This window comes from Corvus moneduloides, chromosome 3 (genome assembly GCF_009650955.1).
Source record: "Corvus moneduloides isolate bCorMon1 chromosome 3, bCorMon1.pri, whole genome shotgun sequence".
NCBI classification, from domain to species: domain Eukaryota; kingdom Metazoa; phylum Chordata; class Aves; order Passeriformes; family Corvidae; genus Corvus; species Corvus moneduloides.
In genome coordinates this window covers 85,488,740-85,511,254 of record NC_045478.1, presented here as the reverse complement: position 1 = coordinate 85,511,254, position 22,515 = coordinate 85,488,740, and the positions used below count along the sequence as shown (strand labels likewise).

Sequence of the window (22,515 nt, the reverse complement as noted above, 5' to 3'; positions counted from 1 at the left end):
TCTAATGCAGTGAAAACCAACAATAAGAACGAGAACAATGATGGATCCACAAACCTTGTGGATGCGTCATGGTTTAACCCCAGCTGGCAACTAAGTATCACACAGACACTGGCTCACTTTCCCCACCCCAGTGGGATGGGCAGCAGAATCAGGAAACAAAAGTAGAACTTCACGGGCTAAGAACAGTTTAATAATTGAAATAAAATAAAATACACTAATGCTAGTAATAACAGTAATGAAAAGGGAGATAACATACAGAGAGAAAGGAGTAAGAGTCAAAAGCCAAGCAATGCACAATACAATTACTCACCAGCTTCTGACTGATGCTCAGCCATTCCCCAAGCAGCCACCAACCCAATTCCAGGTAACACCCCCAGTTTATATATGGGGCATGGCATTCTCTGGCATGGAATATCCCTTTTGACAGGTCAGGTCAGCTGTCCTGGCCATGCTCCCTCCCAGCTTCCTGTGCACCTCCTCACTTGCAGAGCATGGGAAACTGAGAATTCCTTGAGTTAGAGTAAGCACTCCATAGTAACAACTAAACCGTCAGTGTGTTACCAAGATAATTCTCATCCCAAATCCAAACCACATCACTGTACCAGCTATCAGGAAGAAAATTAACTCTGTCTCAGCCAAGACCAGGACAGGATGTTGTCTACCTAGACTGTGGTAAAGAATTAGATACCATTTCCTGCAGCACTCTCCTGGAGAAAGCATCTGCTCTTGAATTGGACAAATACACTGTTTGCTGGGTAAAAAACTGGCTGAATGCCCTGGCCCAGAGAGTGGTGGGGAACGGAGTCACATCCAGCTGGAAGCTGGTCACAAGTGGTGCTCCCCAGGGCTCAGTGCTGCAGCCAGTCCTGTTTAATATCCTTATCAACAACCTGGACGAGAGGATGGAGTGCACCCTCAGTTTGCAGTCAACACCAAGCTGGACAGAAGTGTTGATCTGCTGGATGTCAGGAAGGCTCTGCAGAGAGATTGGGACAGGCTGGATCTATTGGGTGACACCAATGGTAAGAGGTTCACTTAGGCCAAGTGCCGGGCTGCCTGGAGGAGAAGGACCTGGGGGTGCTGGTCAACAGCCACTGACCATAACCCAGCGTGTGCTCAGGTGGCCAAGAAGGCCAGTGGCATCCTGGCCGGTATCAGCAATAGTGTGGGCAGCAGGACCACAGCAGGGATTGTCCCCCTGTACGTGGCACTGGTGAGGCCACACGCTGAGTGCTGCGTCCAGCTCTGGACCCCTCACTACAAGAAGGACATTGAGGTGCTGGAGTGTGTCCAGAGAAGGGCAATGGAACTGGGGAAGGGTCTGGAGCACAAGTCCTGTGAGGAGTGGCTGAGGGAGCTGGGGGTGCTTAGCCTGAAGAAAAGGAGGCTCATGGGAGACCCTATCACTCTCCAGAACTGCCTGAAAGGAGGCAGTAGTGAGATGGGGCTTCATCTCTTCTCCCAAGTAACAAGAGATAGGACAAGAGGAAATGGCCTCAAGTTGCTCCAGGGGAGATTTAGATTGGATATGAGAAGAATTTCTTCTCAGAAAGGACTGTCAATCACTGGAATGAGCTGTCCAGGGAAGTGGTTGAGTCACCATCCCTGGAGGTATTTAAAAGATGTGTAGGCGTGGCACTTAGGGACATGGTTTAGTGGTGAACTTGGCAATGCTGGGTTAAAGGTTGAACTTGAAAATTTTAGAGATCTTTTCCAACCTAAACTATTCTATAATTCTATGATTCTATGGTTTTGGTGCGGACCTAAAAGAAGGGCTGTCATTCTTCTCACTGAGAAAATTGCTCATTATGAGACCTTTTCCAGTATCAGTTTAATTGGTTCTGCACCTCTCACTGTAGTGGTGAGGTGCTGCCTTCCAACCCACAGTATCCAGGCAGGCAGCCTGGAAGGTTTAGTTTAATAATTTTCTCTTGTTGTTTAAACAGATTAAGTTGATTCCATTTTTGCCAAATACTTTACACGAAATAAATCATTCAAGAGCCTGGATAGTTATGCTGAAAGAATTAATTACTGCATGACAACACCTGTCATCACTTTTCCATTGAATCAAAAAACAGATCACAAAGACAGCTACAGTTGAATAAGTTAGCCTCTTATTTACAAAGCAAAAAGTAACTGTGCTCCTTAAAAACTTCAAACATTTTGTTTGATGGCTAATGTTAAAAAGAAATAAAACTGTTTTAAGAATAAATAAGAAGATAGTCTGAAATGCCTCACTGTGGTTTGCTAAGCATTTTTTCCCACATGACAAAGCAAGGTTTCCTCTTCTTTCCTTGCTCGTGGATCTGGTTTTCACAATGTGGGTGACACAGATGATAAAACTGTGGGTCTACATCGCTCGACTCTTCCCTCTCGTCTTACCAGAAGGACATGGGGACAACAGCCAGGTCCTTTGTCTCCTACAAGAACTTTACCTTACCTGTAGATTCCTTCTTAACCTCCTGACACCACCCTGCATTCAAAAGAGACATGCCCTGAGGAGATAAAAATTGCTGGAAATGTGCAAACAGTGACCATGCGATCACCCAGAGGGAGAGGAAACTTGCAGGCTGACATCTTTATGGGAACAAAATAACATATCGATAAATCTCCTCTTCTGCAATTATCAGAGGCGATACGGTGTGATTCTTAGGGTTGTCCTGTGCAGGGCCAGGGGTTGGACTTATGATCCTAATGGGTCCCATCCAATTCAGAATACTCTGTGATCCTCTGATCCAGCAAGTGAAAGAATCCTCCTTTTTGAAGAAGGAACACTTAGATCTGGAGGGGAACAACTAGTGTACCAATCATGACCAGCCACAAGAATCCTGTTCTGTTCAAAACTTACTTGATGTTATGAGCATTCAGGGCTTGCTCAAATAAATCCCCCAGGCAAACATTTCCTACAGGGAAACAGGCTCTCCCACTTGTCTAAAATCTTGAAGAGAAAGGAGAGGCTGAATTATCCCTTGGAGATCACAGTGAAAACCCAAAGACTGGAAAAACCCAGACTAGACATTGACAAGTGTTGTCTGTGTAACTGCAGCACCCGATAGCAGCTATGCACACTCTCGATACATGGGAAAATTAACACCAATGAGGTTTGACAGGGATGTTTACCTACAGGCTCAAAAGATCAAACTATGAAGAACATTGACTTTGTATGTTTAAAGCTGAGGGGGTTGACTCGTGCAAATTTCACAAGTATCTTGGGTTTTACATTCCTTCTAAACCTGTTTTTGAGCCCTTTCAAAGTACTTCTGAAATTCCCGCTACTCACAGAAGTACCCAGTTCTCTTCCCAGTCTTGCTCATTCCTGAGTCTAGCTGTTATTTCTTGGCAATGAGTCTCAAGCTCCAGCTGTATGTTACATAAAATGCATTTCCTTTAATCCGTTTGGAATTTGCTCATATTTCATCTCCCTTGCTCATGTGTTGTGAGAAAGGTAATAAAAGCAACACATCTAACTGCTCTAAGTACTTTACCCTGTTGTCCAATTTTACACTTTCCCTTTTGCCTATGCCATCCCAAATGAAAAAGCGTCAATCTTTTCATTCTCTATGGAAGCTTGGATTCATTGAAGAAGGCAAGAGCAGCCTCTTCCTACTCTTCATGTGCTAGAAGGGGAAACTAGGGAAGCTTTCCTACCTCTGCAGTCAGAACAGGACTGACGCATCATACCTGGTGAGGAATATCTGAAGACATGGAGATAAAATGGCTGGACCAAGCATGTTCCAGACAAAGCCAGCTTTTTTTATGCATCAGCCTGAGGCATCCTTAGAAAATTGTTTGCTTATAGACTTCTCGGTTGTCAGGTTGAGGAAGGCAATAAGTAAATTAGACTATCAGGTGCTTTCCTGGGTGACTCTGTCTCTGTGCTGTCAGTCACTAACAAAAGCAGCTCCCACCTCACATGTCAATAGATGAAACAGGAGTAATTCATTTAGTCACCTTAAAATGCTTCTAAATCCAGTGCTGCCTCCTTTCCTTTCAAGTTAGAAATTTTACTCCTCTTCTAAAGCATTGCTGACGGCGAATGTTGCAGAGTTGTGCAAATCATTATCTTTCAAACACATTTCTTTAGTTATTGTTAGGTTTCAACATTACCATTTCAAATACATCTAAGAAATGTATTTCCTAAAAGAAATAGTGATTACACTGGCCCAAGGAGAATACAAGCTTTGTTCTAGTGAAAGCAGAGACTCAGATTTCAAATGTCATTGTTTGTTTCATACTTTTCACTGCAAAATCTTATTTCCCATATTACAGATATGAAATGACTGAAGAACTGAAGACTGCTATGAATGGGTCATACTACATGGTATAAAACTTGCTGTAAGTGGGAATCCTCATCTCAAAAACTTTTGCAGGAAAGTGGACCCAAATGTCGCATTCAGGCAATGCACATAATTTTTGGAGAGGCACAAATTACAAAAACTGAAATACTTGGATTCTCCACAGCTCAGGGTACTTTATCTTTCCTCCAAGAGTCACTCCATCCCTTTGAGCAATGTCAGTGAGTTGGAGAGGTCTCTTATATTGTTTTATAATGCAAAAACCAAATGCTTCATCTGAAACTAGAAACAATTCACATACTTCTGAAGGTGTAATAAGAAAATAAGGGCAGAAGGAGATGGTTTTCTCATAAAGAAATGTAGATGAGCTGAATGGGTCTAGATCTGGATCCCTACTGACTTTGTCACATGTAGTGGTCAAAAAGACTGAGAGCAGGAGTTCTGGCAGCAAATCTCTCCCTAATAGCTGCTTATAAGTTTCGTGCTCCTCCAGCAAGAAGCAAGTTGTATCAACTGTACTAAACAGGAGCTGGATTGACTAGTCTGAGGCCATGAGGAAAAAAGACTGGGCTGACTTTGACAGATTTCAGATAAACCACCTGCTTTGGAAACCCAAGCCAATGGCCAAGTCCTGAGTATGCATATTCATGGTACCCAAAATATGCAGACTAAATAGCTTAGAAAAGGCTCAAATGATCCTAGGAAGCAGCCTGCCCCTGCATGGTTGCGAGCTCCTCTCTCTGCCCAAGGCCTTCTGCAACACCAGCTTGTACTGGCGTGCCAAGGTGGGCATCCCCACCCTGTCTGTCCCCAGGCCAGCCCCTTCTGGCGCTGAGCTCTGGTGCAGCCCCCACCACACCACTGGGAGGGGATAAGGTTCAGACCTCTCTGGGGATCCAGCTAGGCCTGAGGCTTCCACTGGGAAGAGCCATGCCTAAAGACCTGGCTGACAGGTCTTCTCCTTGGAGAGAAGAAGGAAAAGGAAGACCAGCAATGTAACAGTGCTACAGATTAAAGAGTTTATAAATAGACACTATAAATAACACATAAACAACAAAACTGGCAAAATATCACTTTGGTTTTGTTCAGTACTTTTTTTGATCAAAAACTTGTGTGCTATCAATGTTCTCTCTTGAACACAGCATGAACAAGGAGAATGTGACACATCAGGAAAGGAGAAGTGCTGAAGAATGATTAATGTAGCAATGCCTTGTAGCCCTGTAGTGAAAAGCTGCACTGAGAAGCAATATATATATATATGCATAAAAAGTAGGTGCAGTATCAAGCCCTGTGGGGCTCCATGATGCATAAAACGACCAGAAAACAAATTTATCAAGAGAGAGAGATGGAAGTGAAGAGAAATATGCTCTGAAAGGTATTTTATAAAATTCAAGACTTTTGCACCCACAAGAGCACTGCTTCACTTCTGGCCAAGGGATTTAAACTACTCAGCATGCTGTGATCAGTGAAACTACTGAACCTGCCCCTGTGGATTAGGGTCTTGTGGCTGAATTGTCTATTAAAGGATGAGCTTGTGATGAAGTACGCCCTTCAGCAAACCCCTGATGATACATCACTCTTCTGTTCAGTTTGACTGAAGTTTATAGGAATTCCAGGACCCTGGGGATCTCAATTCCTCTAGTTTAGAGAGGCCAGTGGGTTCAAAAGCTGTTTGTGGGTCATTGAGGCACACACATATGTTCAGACAGCAAGTATTGCACTTGCTTTGCCTCCCCAGGAAACTGGATTAAACCAGACACTCTTCTCATCTGCTCACTAAAGGAAAGCATCCAAGAGAAATGTGGACAAATATTTTGCAGGACTGCTGCCTACTTCTTTTAAATAATTGCTGCATTAAGGGAAGTTGGAACAGCCTCAGAGATCAACACATAGTTCAGATTTCATGAACAGCTGAGCTTGAAAAGCCAGGAAGGAAAACAGTCCAAAAAGGCTGTAGGTGGTCAAGCACATCTGCTAAGCCACTTGAATGGGATCAGACTGTGAAAAAACAACAATGAAAAGTAAAGTGAGAGACCAGTACTGCAATGGCAATAGGACATAAAGTCTTACCCTTCTGTACCATTTTCTGACAAAAATATCCCAGGTCCTAGAGAAAGACAGCCGTGAATCTGTCCTGGAGCTGGCACTGGAACCGAAGTGACATACAGAGATATGGTTTTACACCATTTAACACCTTCTAAGCACATTTTTTATATATGAGCTTCCAATGTAAAAAAATAACAAATAGCAAACAGATTTAGCTGGCAAGAGCCATTGCCAGCCCGTTAAACTTCATGAAATTGTTTCAATAAACACAAATAAAAGAATATAAAAGGAAGCTAATAGTTTAGTAATCGTAACAATCTTTGGTATTCAGTCCTTTGATGACCCAAAAGGAAAATAAATGTATCAAGTTGGGCATGTGACTGATGGTAATGTTTGTCACTTTTCCTCTAGTGATCTTGTACAATTTGTTATGTTTGTGGTTTACAATTTAGATAAAAACAGACCATCATCCGGAAACACGGGATTTATAAATGTCAAAATACAAGCAAATTTGCTTCTGCACTATCATGTTATTTATCTTATTAACAACTAGTCTGATTACAAAAGTTCTACGTGCTCACACTTATAAACCACATTATCAGCTTCATTTAATTTCAGTTGAATTCATGCCCCAACAAGTATTTACCAAGATAATATGAATGACATCACATATTTGGCCATAAGGTGTTTTACAAGTCATACCTGGCTAGACAGTGTTTATTCCTCAAACTCTGCCGTAATTACAGATATTGCTTAAGTATCTTGTGTATGTGCTAGTGCTCTGAAGTGCTCCATGTAAACACACCTTGGAAAACTGACTTACCACCTGTGGGAAAGATGATATCATACTTCCTAGGTGGTATTACCATAAACCCTCAGTTCACATTTGCTTGTAATATGAGACATGGGAAACACATGCTGCATGTAGCTGGAAGAAAAAAAATGACACATCTCACTTTTTAATCGTTTCAACGTTCCACACCATAGCCAAGTATTTTGTGGTGGTTTTTTTTGTGTAACGTTCTCTACTGATGATTCTTGTCTTCATTCTCACTCACAGTCTTTCCAAGCTGGTGCTCTCATTGCAGTGTATGCCTCTCATGCTAGAAGACATCAGCTTGGTCACAGAAGAAAATGTTGGTGAAAATCAGGGAATCAGCCACATATACCATGGAAAACTGGTCTGCTGTCACAGAGATCCTCCCAACTGCCCCGAAGAAAGTCCAAGTCAAAAGAAATGCTACCGCATATGCCAAGCCACAGACTTGTGAGGAACACATGAAGAACCTTATTGGAATACAGAAATGCCTTGTAACTCCACTAAATCCCACAACAATCCCACATTTCATGTGGTTAATAGGGAAAGTATCTGATAACTGGGCGCAGTAATTAAATGAGTCCTCCACATCTGCTATGAGCAGAGATGTTTACCATGGATGTGGAGCTACTGCACTTCCAGCAGCTTCAGAGAGGGAATTTATCCTAGCAGGAATTGATTTCTGCATTAGAGTCTTTCACATCTGCCCAGTTTACAAAATTGCCCTCTTTCTACTTTCTGTCCCAAACAGCATGGCTACTTTGAATGACAGAAGATATGCCACTGAAATACCAGAGACATTTTCTGAAGCGATAGAATGGACAGATGCTGAAGGAAAGAAATGAAAGATAATTTTGATGAAGATGATCTTACTGTATACTCTACCCAAATAAACACTGCTGTATTTTTTTCAAGCATCAAAATAGACTTGCTGAGAGATGAGAATGAGAAGTCAGGAATAAACGAAGTGTTTTCCAAGAAGATGATAAAAATAGCTTCTGCTAAAGTAGAAATAGCTGCTCCTGGGGACACATAAACCCCTGTGTCATTCCCATGGAAACAGGGAAGATTTTAATTATCACAACATTGTTATGATAATAAAACTAATAAAAACAATGAAAATCAAAGGGAGTTACACATCCACATATTTAACTATTATACTTCACACTGCATTTATTCAACTTTTTTCATTACCTCACTAGATCTTTCCTCAAGACACTTAATATTGAAAAGAAAATCCTTCCTGCTTGGAAAAGAAAGCCACAAGCTAATACAAATAGCAATCCTGGAGCAATTGTCACAAGATTTACCTTAAAAGAACAAAATATTTTTGTTCTACTCACTTGTACTTTTTTGAATACTCTGTCCTATTTTAGATCAAGAGTAACATGGGGGAATAGCAAGGTGCCTGGAGAAAAAATGAACAAGAATCACCATAACTCTGGGAGCTATAATTTACAAGAAGACTGGTGGGCTCTATCTAAAGAAAACTAAGGTGAGACACCATGTCAGACTTCAAACATATACAAGACTGTAGACAGAAGAACTTATTCGCTGTATCCTTAATGAATAAAACATGATGTGTCTGAACTGCAAGAAGGAAACCCGAAGCATGACGTTTGACAAAGGGCAACAAAGCCCCAGATGTACTGTCAAAGGACAGAGTGGGATCTCCAGAGGGAAAGGTTTTCAGTAGAGCTCAGACACACATCTGCTGGAAGCATTAGCAGCATATTTGATCCACGTTTGGCAACAACAGGGTGGTCTGTGTTATCCTTGGAGATTCTCCTCAGCCCTCCATGGCTCCAGATCTGTAATTCTTCTTCTTGGCAATTTCCAGCTGTAATTTTCAGCCACTTGACCTCCTAGGCTGCTCGCTCCGCCTTGTCCATGGGGACACAAAGCCAAGGAACATGGGGTCCCAGTGGGGTGCTCCGTGTCCTCTGGATGCTCATGCATGCTTTGCTGGTACTGCAAGCCATGCACCTGCAGCCAAGGTGTGTCTCCAGGCCTCAGCAGGTGAACCATGCATGGGTTTCCCCTCCCATGAGCCAGGGCATGACCACATCCACAGCAGAGTTGGAGCTGTTAGTCCCAGATGGCACCTGACAGGTGTAACAAAAGATGCTCTCTCTGACCATGTGTGGAGTTGACTATTTTTTGCCACAATTATTTTCCTGCCATGTTTGGTGTTTTATATCTGTGTTTTGTTGACAGATTTCCCAAAGGGGTTGATAAGAGGTGCCAAGAAAATATTTCAAGTAGGGTGAGCCGGTATCATCAGCCAGCCTCAGTGCTTGGCATTAAGATGGAAGGGAGTGTGGAGCCCAGCTCATATTAATACAGGTCTGACTTGTCAAAACAAGGTTTGGGAATCAGCAGAAGCAGGTGCATGTATTTCTCCTGGTATAGAAGATGTTGGGATTTTCTCTCACATTTTCTTAGTAAGATGAAAAATGTCTGTCAAATGTTATCCATCTGTGGAAACACTTAGCAAGGTTATGCCTGAATCTAAAAAGATACTAGGTATAACAGGTAATGCCAGACAAGAGTATGAAAAAAGAACATAAGTCTGTTGATAAAGTACAGGAACAGAAGTAATTAAATTTGATTTTATTGCCAAACAAGTGAAAAATGGCAGGGATGGCCTCTGGAAAGTCCCTAATCATGTTGTTTCACTGTTTGGCTCTCTAAAATGGAATTTTAATAATTACCCACCTCACAAATGTGCTGTAGTTCTGTGCTTAGGAATGATTGCAAAAGGGTCTGTGAGTAGCTGAGAAAAAAATGTTGTTCACATCATTATCACTATGATCTGTGTACACTTATGCAAATACATCTGTGTCCCTATGTGATTTATTTCAGATTCTGGCTGGAATTTAGATGTAAGTAACTCCTTACACTTAAATTGTTCTTCTATAGTTAGCACAATGGATTGACAGAGTTACTTATACTTATTGCAAACTGGTTTGCTGTATAATCTCGACAGTTGCCTAATCTTAAATCAAGACCAAATAGGGAAGACCCCAGTCAAAATTCATCCTGCAATGTGTAACAAGGATACTGCAGAGCAAAATATGTTGACACCACAGGAAGGAACTCTTTTCTAAATGTCCAATGTTGGCTTAATAAACAGAATCCATGTACTTACCTGTTGAAATAATGATTTCAGCTGACCTTGATGGAAGAGTAAGAATTATGCTCCATACAGCACAAGTCAGGCAACAGCTCAGTAATGCAACTCCACAAGCCAAGCTTACCTGGAGTATATGTCTAAAATACCTGGGCTATGCAAAACTGCCACAAACTTGTTCTGTCAGTTCAGATTAGTCCAGATTATTCTACAGATACATACATGGTCACCTGTGCAGAGTTAATGCCAGACTAGACAGGATTTCTTTTCATACTGCTCTTATGGGTATCACATCTCCTTAGGCAGTTGGCATAAAGTGTAAAAACTGTGATAGAACAAGTTTATTGTTCCAGATGATCTGACAGCACATTGAGGTGGCATTACTATCCATCCATGGATCCTACATCTCAGCATGCTGGGAGATGACTGGCTGGAGAGGAGTGTGCATGCTGTGCTACTTTGGCTTCCAACAATTAAGAGCTTGAAGGAGAGTTAAATGAAGGGGTTGCAGTTGTTAACGTTACCGGAAAGGAGGACTGCTCATCAATGTGAACATTAAAAATCACAGTAAAATCGTTTAACAAGATTGTCAACTAATAGGATTGAAAAAGCACTCAGATATGAGTGACATTACCAGGACAAAAATGAGTCAGCTTCAGAACTCTGCAAGAGAAAATATGTATGGGCTAGCACAGAGCAGGCAGACTCCTGGCTGCTTCCACCTGCAGTGTTTGGTAAAAGTGTATTAAAGTGCACTAAAGTGTACCAGGGCTGCCATCATCCCTGCTCTGCAAAGACACCACAGGCCACAACAATCCAGAAATGAGCCACAGTCAAACTCATTCACACCAATAAAAACAAGGTAGAACCATGTACACGACAACAGCAGAGAAACACTTTTCTAACTTGCCAAACCACCAACAGGAGCCTTTTCCAGTGCTGTCTTGGTACCAAGTTCTTCTTACGTTTAAATCTTGTGTGGTGATCATGTAAGTTTTGGCCAGGCATCCACAGGAGCTAGAAAAGACAGCTTCGGTCCTCATTACTTTTTAAGACCTCCACCTAAATAATGAAGTCCTTATCAGCCTAAGCAAGCCAAAGGGTTTCCATCTCTTAAGCTTTGCTACAGGCATCTCTTGAATACAGTGCATTCATTAATTAAATTTGACAAAGTTCCCTGATGCTTGTGCAGAGGCTGCCTTCTCAGGCAAGGTTGCCACTCAGGGACATGAGTATTGAAACTACTGACTATCAGATAGGCACCATGAACCAATATCATTTGTATCTAGTTCTCTGCACTGCTATTACTTCATCTTGTTGGTGTCCAGCCTTCTCTGCAGCATACCCAAATCACCTGGGATACTAAGCTTGTTTCCCATGCTTGCAGCCTGCTGAAGCCCTCCTCTCTGACTTGAATCAATGTGAAAACAATGACTTAAATCAAATGGCCCATCGTTTCTCTTGATTGGAATAACTTTAAAGAAAATGTTATGCCGCTTAAGTCAATGGGATAATTTAGAAAATATAGAACTTGTCAAGATTTTTCAAAACCTGCTGCCATGCAAAAATGTTTAATATAAGATTGGCACAATCACCTTTTCTGCAGGCAGTATATAAACAGTGATGCTGTTTGTGTGCTGCAAGCAATCCTTAGTCACACCTACTGAACTATCTGCACCTCCCTCCTCTCTCTCCCCTAGCCTATGCACTCTTCTGGGAGTGACTTCCCACTTATCTCCACAGCAGTAAGTGCCATGCAGGCAGAGCTCTGCCCACTTTGGAAACTGCATCAGATTGTTACTGCTACCCTATTTTACACTTGTATTGTTTCAGACTTGGCATCCATTTCTGTGATCCTTATCCAGCTGAAGATGACAATAATTGGCTTGTCCTCCTAATCTGATGTCAGGTTTCTTATCTGGGAATTTCGTATTTTCTGAAGACAGAAGGCATAAATCATGCTCCAGCAGCCACGGCTTTGCAACCTGATCCAATGCAAATGGCTGAGTATTAGATAGATATCCTGAACTAATCTCAATCACTCTACTTTCATCTACTTTTTGTCTTCAGTAGGACTTTCTCTTGCATGAACAAGTGAAATGTAGGCCTACTGCCTCTTTACAGCTTCTTCATATCTGCCTTCTCACACTTCTCTTTCGATAACATAAGCCAGGATTACTTTAATGAAGGAAAAGGAAAATATTTTACTATGCCTGTCACATGCTCTTTCACAGCCTGTGTGCTGGTGGGCTTTCTTGCCCAGGGGGAAGGGAAAGGTCAAGGCACAGAAATACCCAAGTCTTCTTCAGCTTTCGCTCCAGGACATAGTTTATTATCCAAACATCAGATTCATATAGTAACACAAAGCAAAGCTATTCCCTCATCCAAAGCCAGCTGCAGGGGCTCCCAGGCTTTCCATGCCAGAAAAAGGGCACACATCTTCCTCTAAACCCCTGATGAATCAAGTGACAAGCAGGCAACCTGTAACCCTTTCCCGACTGTTTAACCCCACCACAATGGGGTTGGATGTTGTGAATGCTTTATTCCAGGGCTGGAGCAGACAGTTTCACACTCTTTCAAGTTTCTAAGTAAGTGCAAAACACTTCAAGGTTGGTTTGGTTTTTTGGTTTTTTGGGGTTTTTTTTTGTTTTGGTTTTTGGGGGTTTTTTTGAGGGGGGATGGTGGTGGTGGTTTTGGTTTTTTGGGGTTTTTTTGTGCATCAGTGCTTACAGCAACATTAGGTAATTTTACTACACTTACTAAAAAATCAGGTTGTGGACTGCAATATGTGTTGGGGTTTTTTTGTTTGGTTGGATTTTGGTTGCATTTTTTTTAATGAAAATCTTTCTTCCTCAGAACAAACCTATATAGACTTTTACATTTTTATAAATATATTGACCACAGAAAGATTAACTATGTGTTTAAAAGTTCACAGCTTCTGCGAAGTTGCTGCTAGATGTGAGTTTTCTACCCTCATATAAAGTATCAAGACAAATGGGAAAGAACTACAATGTGGATATGCAAAACTGTTACGTATTTTAGATTCTTAGAACTGAAAAACAGGGTAAATGGTAAACTAATAAGGAAAAAAAGCATTTTCAAAATAAACCCAATTCCTCAAAAGGGCAGATAAGGAGGGTTGCAGGCAAGAAGCAAAAAAATAGCAGAGGAGAGGAGGGAAAATCAAATGGATTTATTTTGAAAGCTGATTCAGATAAATGCTTTTCGCAAGTGGACCATGGCTGCCTGATGACTGTGGGCTTGTGAAGGTGGAAGAGTTGCATTGTTGGACTTAAAAACATGAGTAAAAACTCAGTCACTCAGTTGCTGTCCTACAAATGTAAACATCATTTTCCTGGATGCTGGCTGTACAAGGTGTATCTTAAGCTAGAGAACAGTAGAATAGATATTGGGCAGATCCACACACAGTGACCACTCCCAATTTTAGGGGGAAGCTGAGGCAAAAAAAAAAAGATTAAATGTGCTTATGTCCAGAACTGCAAACGTACAGAGGTCTTGTAACAATAGGTCCATCTTGTTTTCTGTCATTTTAACAATCACTTTATGATGTCCTCATTTGTAAGAGTAGCACTTGACTTTCTGTACCTTGTCCCTCTGTTTCTGAGAGAAGTGTGAGTAGAAGACCTGTGCTTTAAATCCCATAAAGCTTCATTTAACTCATGTTGCTTTCAGCTCCCTGGAGATAAGAGGTGGAGCTGAGAATGAGCGGGATCCTTTCTCTCTCCTGAACCTCCAAACGAAATGCGTAATTAATTCCTCTGGTGCAGCCTTTAACACTAGGTTACAACACATACCAGTAATAAAACCACTGAAGTTTAAGACCTAAAAGTTAATTTGTCTGGCAGATAAAGACGCTTCCTTTCTGCTTGAAGATCTAGCTGATTTGATGTGAAATCACTGAAAAGAAATTTTTAGCAAACATCACTAGGCTTTCCCTGTGGAGTGAGCAAGTCAGTGTGTGGGCTGAGCACTGGACCCCACATGTGCTTGCTGTAACTACGTGTCTTCTGCTGTAACTACGCAACCCATGAGGGATGGATAACCTTATATCTTGCTGAGGGAGTCAAGGTCAAATGAAACTTCTCCAAACTGTGTGGGGGCTGAGTCCCATGCACCAAAATGTAGATCCCCTCTCTATCCAGGCCCCCACACCTCAGTTGAGCTGCATCCCTGAACGCTCTGCACTGACTCTGCTGCCATGAAATTTCTCATTTGTAGCTTCTTCCCCCACTTCCAATCTTCTGCCTGACATGCAAGGATATGTACACACAGGCAGGTGTAAATGTCCTACCTGTCTTTTTTGCCTAATTTTCATACAGCATTCATGATCAGTCGCAGGTGCAGCCATGAACAAACTACAGCCTGGATAATGTGATCATACATTCCTTGCCTGAAGAAAGGGCAAGACTTGGTCTCTACACAAAATTGCAATAGAGGCCTTTGCGTAAATGGTGGGTTAATTAGGAACCAAATCAGTTTCTGTCACTTTAAAACTTTCCTCCACCCTCCATCACCTCCATCCATCAGTTGCCTGCAGCATGTATATTGAGGAATCGCGTGCAAACCTTACCATAACCCAAGGCTTAACATAAACTATGCTCTTTCAGGTCATTGGCAAATAACAGGTATATCCGGTTGTGCCTTTGTACTTGCCTGCACGCAAATTAAAAGCGCATGTAAAGTTACAATAATCAAAGTCAGTCAGGGGGAAAGGGAGGAGAGCAAGGGGGATAATAACCAGGGGATCAGGTTATTTATCTTCACAGAGAAGCCACTGGGAGAAGCCTCCTTGCATGCCATTTACACCTCAAAAGAAAGATAGGGGCAAATCTGGCTTTTGGCCAAAGACATCCCCTACAGCGCTGTAAGCTGTGCATAATCCTGTCTTTTCCCTGCATCTGGTAAAGACCCTGTTTCCTCCACTGCTGCTGCCTCTTCCCCATGGCACTGCACAGCATTTTAAGCTTCCTCCTTGGCTGCAGAGTGTGTGTTTCTGTGGGAGACAACAACAGCCAGGATGGACTTTAGACTTTCTTCATTGGAAGAATTTTCTTCTCATGGTCTCAGCTACTGCTGCTTTCACCACCTCCAGTGCATTGCTGCTTCTGCGGCTGCTTCAACCCTTATTCCCTGACAGAGCCAGACACTCCTCCTGCAGGGTGACCCCAGATCTGCCCTGCCACCCCAGGGCAGGCACAGGCTCCCACACTGCTCTCCCTTCTAGAGGAAGTCAGCAAGCCTTTGTGCAGCCACCCTGAGCTTGGGTGTGGGTTGCTTGGGAAAGGGAAGAATTTATGGCAATTTTTTTCTGTCTTTCTCATTTGGCGTGCCATGAGATTAACAGACATTAGCAAATGCCTCTTCCCAGAGTGCTGTGACAAGATGAAACCTGCCCTGACTGGCACCTGCAGTCTGTTTCCCTCATGGTCTTTGATCTGCCACTGCTGAAGGTTAGAAGACCTGAATGGCTCAGAAGCAGACACTTCCTTGTGTTTGCTTCCAAGTGCTAGGAGCATGTATGTGTCAAGACCACTTACTCTCCTTTTTACTGAGGGACAGAGGAAATTTATTATTATTATTATCATTATCATTATCATTATTATTATTATTGTTATTGTTATTATTATTTGTCTTACAGGAGAAGTCAACTTGTCAAGATTGCAGCCCTTACATAGAATACTGTAAAATTCTCCTAAGCTCAATTTTCCATCACTGACCACAGATACCACAAAGGGAGTTTCCCTTACTCCATTGGTTTGAATATACATTCTCCAAATCTTTCTTCAAATTAAAAAATGTGCAGACAAATAACTCCCATTTCTCCTACCCCGGGGAAGAGCATAAATAATTCTATAGGCTAGGGTATTACCTGCATACATCCCAGTCCCCAGTATTTGAGTCATTTCATTTACCACTTAAATGCAGTTACTGCTGGAGGCAAATACACCAAACCCTTGCACAACAGAGCAGAGGAAGCCAAGAATTGCTGCTGCAGAGGGATGTGCAAATGTTTCCTCAGCTGAACTTCATCAGCCAAATCACAGAAGGTCCTGGTTCAGATTTGTGCATTTTCACCTGACAGAATACTTCAGTGAAGCCAGGGTAGCATAACTACTGTTTCTGGTGGATGATCTATCACTCTGCAGCTTTTTCACAAACACTATTCAACATTTTATTGACCTGCAGTAATGAAAGGGAGAAGGAGGGGGTGAGCATGTTTCCTGACTCATTTGAGCAGGGCTATCTAAGGGGTGACATTTACAAGCAACTCCTTGACTGACATGAAATTTATTAGGTCCGTAACACGAATCTCCTTTGGGAAATCCCAGCTAAAGGCCTGTCTCTTCATGATTAAAAGCCAGGGAAAGTCCTCATGATGGGCAAATTGTTGCATTTCTCTTTGGTTCAGCTGCCATCTCAACAATCAATTTGTGACCAGTGCCACCTCCTCTCTCAGAGCACCTGAAAACCTGGAAGCAGCAGTACTAAGCATAACAATGTTTTTAAACACCGAAGACTTCCCATTATAAAATTTTAATCCTCTGGACAAGAAATTACTCCAGGCACTATGGAATTCATGCCTAATAGTACAAGAAAGTTCAACATATCCATATGAATGTGCAGGTAAGCAGAGCAGGCTTTTCAAAAGTTAGAACAGAAGCCCAAAGAAGAGACACACACTGACAGTGCCATGAAAACAACTGCGTGAGCACATCTAGCCAAGACCTGCTAATCTGACTTCCAAAGGGCAAGAACACATATATACATATATGTGTGTGTGTGTGTGTGTGTGTGTGCGCACACTATATGACACCCCTGGCATCACTTTCTGAATGTTTCTTAGATGTTTGCAGCCCATTCCAAGAAACAGTAGAAAGATGGGAAATATCATAATACGGAACAAGGTAATAATCACACCTATGTGAAGCTCCCTTACCTAAATCAGACATGCATTCCCCACTACATAGCCAGGCTTACTCTCTGAAGGAAGGAGGATTCTGAAATTCAACTTGGATTGCTCTAGAGGGGACCAGATTCAGATTGTGTTATCTATTTTATTATTTTGACCACTTGTTCTGCTGTCAAGCACTGAAAATGGTACACAGCAAACACAAACTGAAGAACCCAAATTACCAATGGAAATGATGATATTTGTGTTGTGGGAAATTATAGGTTGAGAAGTGGTGAGATTATACACTTTTATAGGCTGGGATAATCAATGGCCAGGACACTTGAGGGACAATATAGGAAAACCCATATTCTCATCAAAGAACTGCAAGTTTCTTTATTCCACCTGCAAGTGTTTCACCGTCTTCTCCCTCTGTGTTGAAGAGTCAATTCCCTGCAAGTGTCTACTTGCACAGAGCTCCCTTAGCTGGAAACTCTGAGTCCTCCTTTACTTATAATTTTACCCTACCTTAATAATCTGGTCTGAAATTTTCTATCCCCTCCAAAATCCATATTTTACATTGTAATCTTTAGAAATGTTCTGTCCAAAACCAGATGAATGTATTCATGAGAACAGGGAAAATAAGCATACATGCTAAAACATGAAGGGGCATTTTCTTGGAAAAATTCTGTCTAAAGCTCTAATGCAGGGACTTGACATTTGTCTGGGTAATGTCTTTGCTCCCAGATTTGTGCCTTGTGCTCTTTCCTTGATAATTTACTCAAATTTGGACAAGTGTCCAAACTCTGAAAAGCTGTTTTTTGCACACCCATAGTAAAGAATTTGTAGAACTTCACAGAAAAATCTTCAAAACCTTCACTCCTACGGAATATGCTTCTGCCTGTGAGGGAATTAGACTTTGCTTTTAGCTGTAGCCCAGGACTGTTTTGTACTAGCATCTGCCAATACTCCGAGCATGCAAGTGCACTGGCATTTTCTAAAATGACAAATACTAAAATCTTAGAGTTAATAAAGCAATTGCACTACAAAATTTGTATCACTACTACTAATACAACACCCAACAAAGTCTGGAAAACAAAGAAATATATTACTGCTTGTTAATATGACAACAATATTGATCCTAAGCAATGTAATAATTTTAAAGTTTTGAAGTAACATAGAACATCATACAGGTTGTAAGATTTAAATACTTCAGTATAAAGATGGACATTGGCAACACTGCTCTTGGTTCTGCTAACCTCAAAACCAGTGTGAGGATGCAGAGCTGCCAGATGTCCCTGGGAGCACCCCTTTGCTGAAGCAGGAGAGTGAGCAGGCACAGCAGTTTGCCCACACATCACATTTGAGGACAGATGCAATAATCCACACCTTGAGCAGTGTCTAAACTTTTCTAAATGTCATTTAATCCATCTACTTCTTTCAGAGCACTTTGAGAGAATTTGTACAGCATCAGTAAAAAGACACACGGGAAACACCAGGGATAACGGCCCAACAGTGTGCAAATTAGATTTTGCTCTTTTGCCTTCTAGCAGAAGGCAGTTTAAAAAGGCTTCTCAAAAGGTATCCACAAGGGTATCATCTCTGTGTTTTCCTCTCAAGAAAGACTAAGCTGTATGGTTTCATCTAATGCTGTCAAGAAAAGGCAGCAAACTTTGGAAAGAAATACTGTAGGAATTTGGCAAAATTAAAAGTTTCAGAATCAAGTTTTATGCCTGAATTAAGTATAATGCCATGTCCTCATTTCTGTAATCATACCTGTGTGTTGCCTGTGTGGAAACAGACCACGATGTATGCCTTTAATTTGTAAGTAACATGAAAAATGCAAACAGATGGAGAGGCTACAATTCAGTCTACCACTGAGCTGAGCTCCACTGAGCTGCAGCTGCGGGAATTTGGCTCAGAATTAGAAGCCAAATTTAGGGTTTTCAATAGCAAGGCAGAATTGAAAATGTGAGCTGGGAAGTCAGTGGGAATGCAGGGAAGAGTGAAAGACCAAAGAAAGCTGCAAGTTAATGAAGGTTAAGAATGCAATACACAACCACAAATACATATGCTTTAAAAAGCATAATACAAATGTTTTACTTTAGGCCACATTGAGTGGCCTAAATAAATAATCCTAAACCATGGAGCTGCAGCTGGCTGCTATATATGCCTGGCACTCAGGGTAGCACTGAGGATGTGGCTCCTTCTATTTTGCTTACATCTCATGCTTGGCATGACCAGAAAGCCGCCAAACTGAGCCAAACCAGGAGCCGGCATCAGAAATTATCTCACTATCATCCCCACTTGTGGTGCTGCTGTCTCAGGTTAGCTCCAGCACTGAGCACTCAGTACAGTGTAGACAAGCTCAAGGAAGCAGGGACACCTCTGTGGTACAGAGCAGCAAGCACAGATGGTGACCACGGAGCCAGCAGCCATGAGGTGGTACGGTGGCTGGACTGAGTACAGATCCCCTGCTCCCGGATCCAAAACTACTTGAAGCATAATCCTGCATCACACGGGATCGCCGCATAAACGTAGTCTGAGTGAGCTGCTGCAAGCACACAGGTTTACAGGTTCTTGTTCTGATTGTAGTCTGGTTGTTGCAGATTTTCCTGACTTACAGCAGTATTGTTGAGACTAGAGTTGAACTCTAGAGGTACGTAAGTACATTTGTACAATTTTAAGCAGCCTGAAACAATAGGATATTGCACTTGGTTACGTTTCCAAGGGATTTGTGTTTTACAGTTATGCTACTTGTTTATTCATCTTCTATAGTATTGTGCAACACTCAGAAAGACAATCAGAAACGACATTGCCAAGGATTGTTTAATGAAGAATGGTTTGGATCGCTCTACAAATGGTAAACAATTTGTACAAGCTCTATGCTGAAGCAATCCCAGGATAAAACATTGCTCAACTAATCCATCTTGGGATTTTGTAAAGTTAAGAGAGAGGAGGAAAAGACCCATAGTCGCAGGTATGAGAAAGAGAGAAATCTAGTGCGGGAGGGCTCTCCATGGAAAGATGCAAAAGGAAGAGGTAAGGAAAGAAAACAGAGCAAGGCCAAGTCCATGAGAAATTCCAGTTGCTGCTCATGGGGATATATGAGCAGCTTGCCAGTATCTGAAAGTAAAGGTGAGGGGTGCCATGGTTAGAAGCAAAACTGAGTATTGAGTCTTCAAAGCCTGATTTAAGCGAGTAATTCTTAACAATTGTAAAAATCTCTTAGGGGTTAAGGAGTTTTCTTGGGAAAGGGAGGACTGTGGCAGACATAAAATTTCCCTTTCAAAGGGCAAATGAAGACTCTCTAGGTTGTGCAATTCCTCCTCCTTTATCAAATTTTCACCTGCACAACAAGGATGCTTGTCCACATACATAAGCAACTTTATTCGGAGTCACAGAGGTACTGATACCCCCACAAACCCTGCATCTGGCACTCTCATCAAATCAATCAAGATTTTTAAGAGATTAAGCCTGTATTCCTCTCCCTTAATCCCAAACCCACTCACTTGTAGCCCTTCAACTCCCTTTCTTCTCCATATGTTATATCAAGTAGGATTTTCTAGACCTCAGAAATAATTCATTTTATGTGGCATGCATTTTCAGTGATTCAGTCTTCAGTGCCTAACAAAACTAACTGATTCAGGAATTTGGGACTGGTTTCTGTAGGATCTGCATTTCAATTAAGTCCCCAGAACTGGGAAAAAAAGAACATGCATTCTAAGAGCAATTCTGAACTCCTATGCTACTACAAACAAAAGAGGTGAGGAGAATAAATAACGAGGTGGGCAGGAGAGCAATTTGCAGAATATAACAGAGACCAAGGGGCTGATCAGCCACAGCCTGAATTTTTGTATTCTAATTCATTGGTGTGATTAAATGCTTCACTCAAACTGTGCTTGATTGCAAGGGACTAATCAAGGTCACACAGAATCACAGCCTAAAACATTGGGTGAATATTCAGTGTATACAGTGCAATAGGGAGCCAAAGCTGTAAATAGTACAGGGGGACCAGCTGGTATTATCACCATAGAAGAAAATATCTAAAATAGGTTTTCTTTCTTTCCTAATAGTGTCAGAACTCCTGAGGACCAATGAGAAGTGAAATAAAAAATAATTAATGTTTCCTTACATCATAAAAAAAAAACAAACTACCAGGATTTATAACTCCTAGGCTTCTGCCTTAAATTGTGAGTTTGCAGGTCACAATAGTGAAAATGTATTCCTTTCCCTGCACTTTCTGCAAGCAGCCAGGAAGCAATTCAATTGCAATACAGCTAGTTTCGTTGCTGAACCAAAGAAAGGATTTCGGGACTTACTAACGAGAGTTGTAATGCCTGGGGTTTAGGCAACTTATAACTACGGTCACCAAGAAAGGGCAAATTTACCTGCTGGCAGTAGGAAGTGCCCAGCACTATAATCCAAAGCTCAGGTAACTAATCCAAGCTAGTCTTTACCACCTAGATCCAATGCCCAGAACAATCCTTCTGTTCAGTGGCAAGAGATCAATGCCACCCAGATCTTCTTCTGGAACTTTGCCAGAAGAAGTCCATGTCTCTTCTTTGACATGAGACAGATGAAGGAGGGAACGGTGACAACTTTTCCATAGCTGAGTGGTTATAGCATGTGAAATTTGGGTTCAATCTTCTGATCGTGATGGAGACATCAGAACACCTTAACCATAGTGCCTTAGGGATGGAGCTGTCTTTGCTACTCCTTGAAGCTGGGCTATGTGCTGGGCTGGCTGCAGGAACCTTCCAGTTCACCCTAGAAGTGGGGCTGGGAAAGGGAAGCTCACTTTTTCTGGCACTGCTCAGAAAAAGTGGTTTTGACGTCTCTGTTGCTTGCCAGTGACAGGAAGAAGCTCCAAGCCAACAGATGATCCAAGGCTGATGCTAGTCTGAGCAAGAAGTAGTATCACCGACTGGAAGAGCCTGGGACAATGACAACAGGCAGGATTACACTTCTTAGCAAAGACAGAAGCAGTAGCAGCCTGGCCAGGACCAGACTCACACCCTGAGCTGGGTTGACTCCCAGCATCTAATTTTGTCTAATCCCTAAATGCTACCAAAACATCCCATTTTCTTCCCATAATGTGATTGTAAAGAATCTTTTAAAAATGTTGTATTTTCAGATTTTTGTTGTTACTGCAAAAATTACAACAACAAAGCAAAGGCATTCTGGTTTCTTGGGGAACGATTTCCTCCATATCTGAGGGTTTCGCAGTCCCGGCTCCCCGGGGGAGCCGGAAAGCCCGGGGGGGCTTGGAGCGCCGTACCCACACGCCTCTCGCCAGCTCTCCCGGTGCGGG

The 22,515-nt window shown here is 42.0% G+C and overlaps 1 protein-coding gene and 1 long non-coding RNA gene across 5 annotated transcripts in view; one reads left to right on the top strand and one right to left on the bottom strand.

Annotated features, from left to right (window-relative positions):
- LOC116441051 overlaps positions 1 to 22,326 on the top strand; it is a 53,389-nt gene extending 31,063 nt beyond the window's left edge. The window contains exons 3-4 of the long non-coding RNA XR_004238863.1: positions 4,270 to 4,335; positions 7,402 to 22,326. This is a non-coding gene — a long non-coding RNA (uncharacterized LOC116441051). The remainder of the gene's footprint in view (positions 1 to 4,269; positions 4,336 to 7,401) is intronic.
- Positions 5,366 to 22,515, bottom strand: part of RMDN2 (regulator of microtubule dynamics 2) — a 96,602-nt gene continuing 79,452 nt past the window's right edge. For 3 of the 4 annotated variants that reach the window (XM_032102561.1, XM_032102559.1, XM_032102562.1), the window contains exon 11: positions 9,877 to 9,934. In XM_032102561.1, coding sequence (XP_031958452.1) covers positions 9,878 to 9,934 — 57 coding nt within the window. In that variant the 3' untranslated portion in view covers position 9,877. Of the gene's footprint in view, positions 6,442 to 7,164; positions 7,270 to 9,876; positions 9,935 to 22,515 lie in introns of those variants that run through there. The other variant, XR_004238862.1, reaches the window with a different exon arrangement.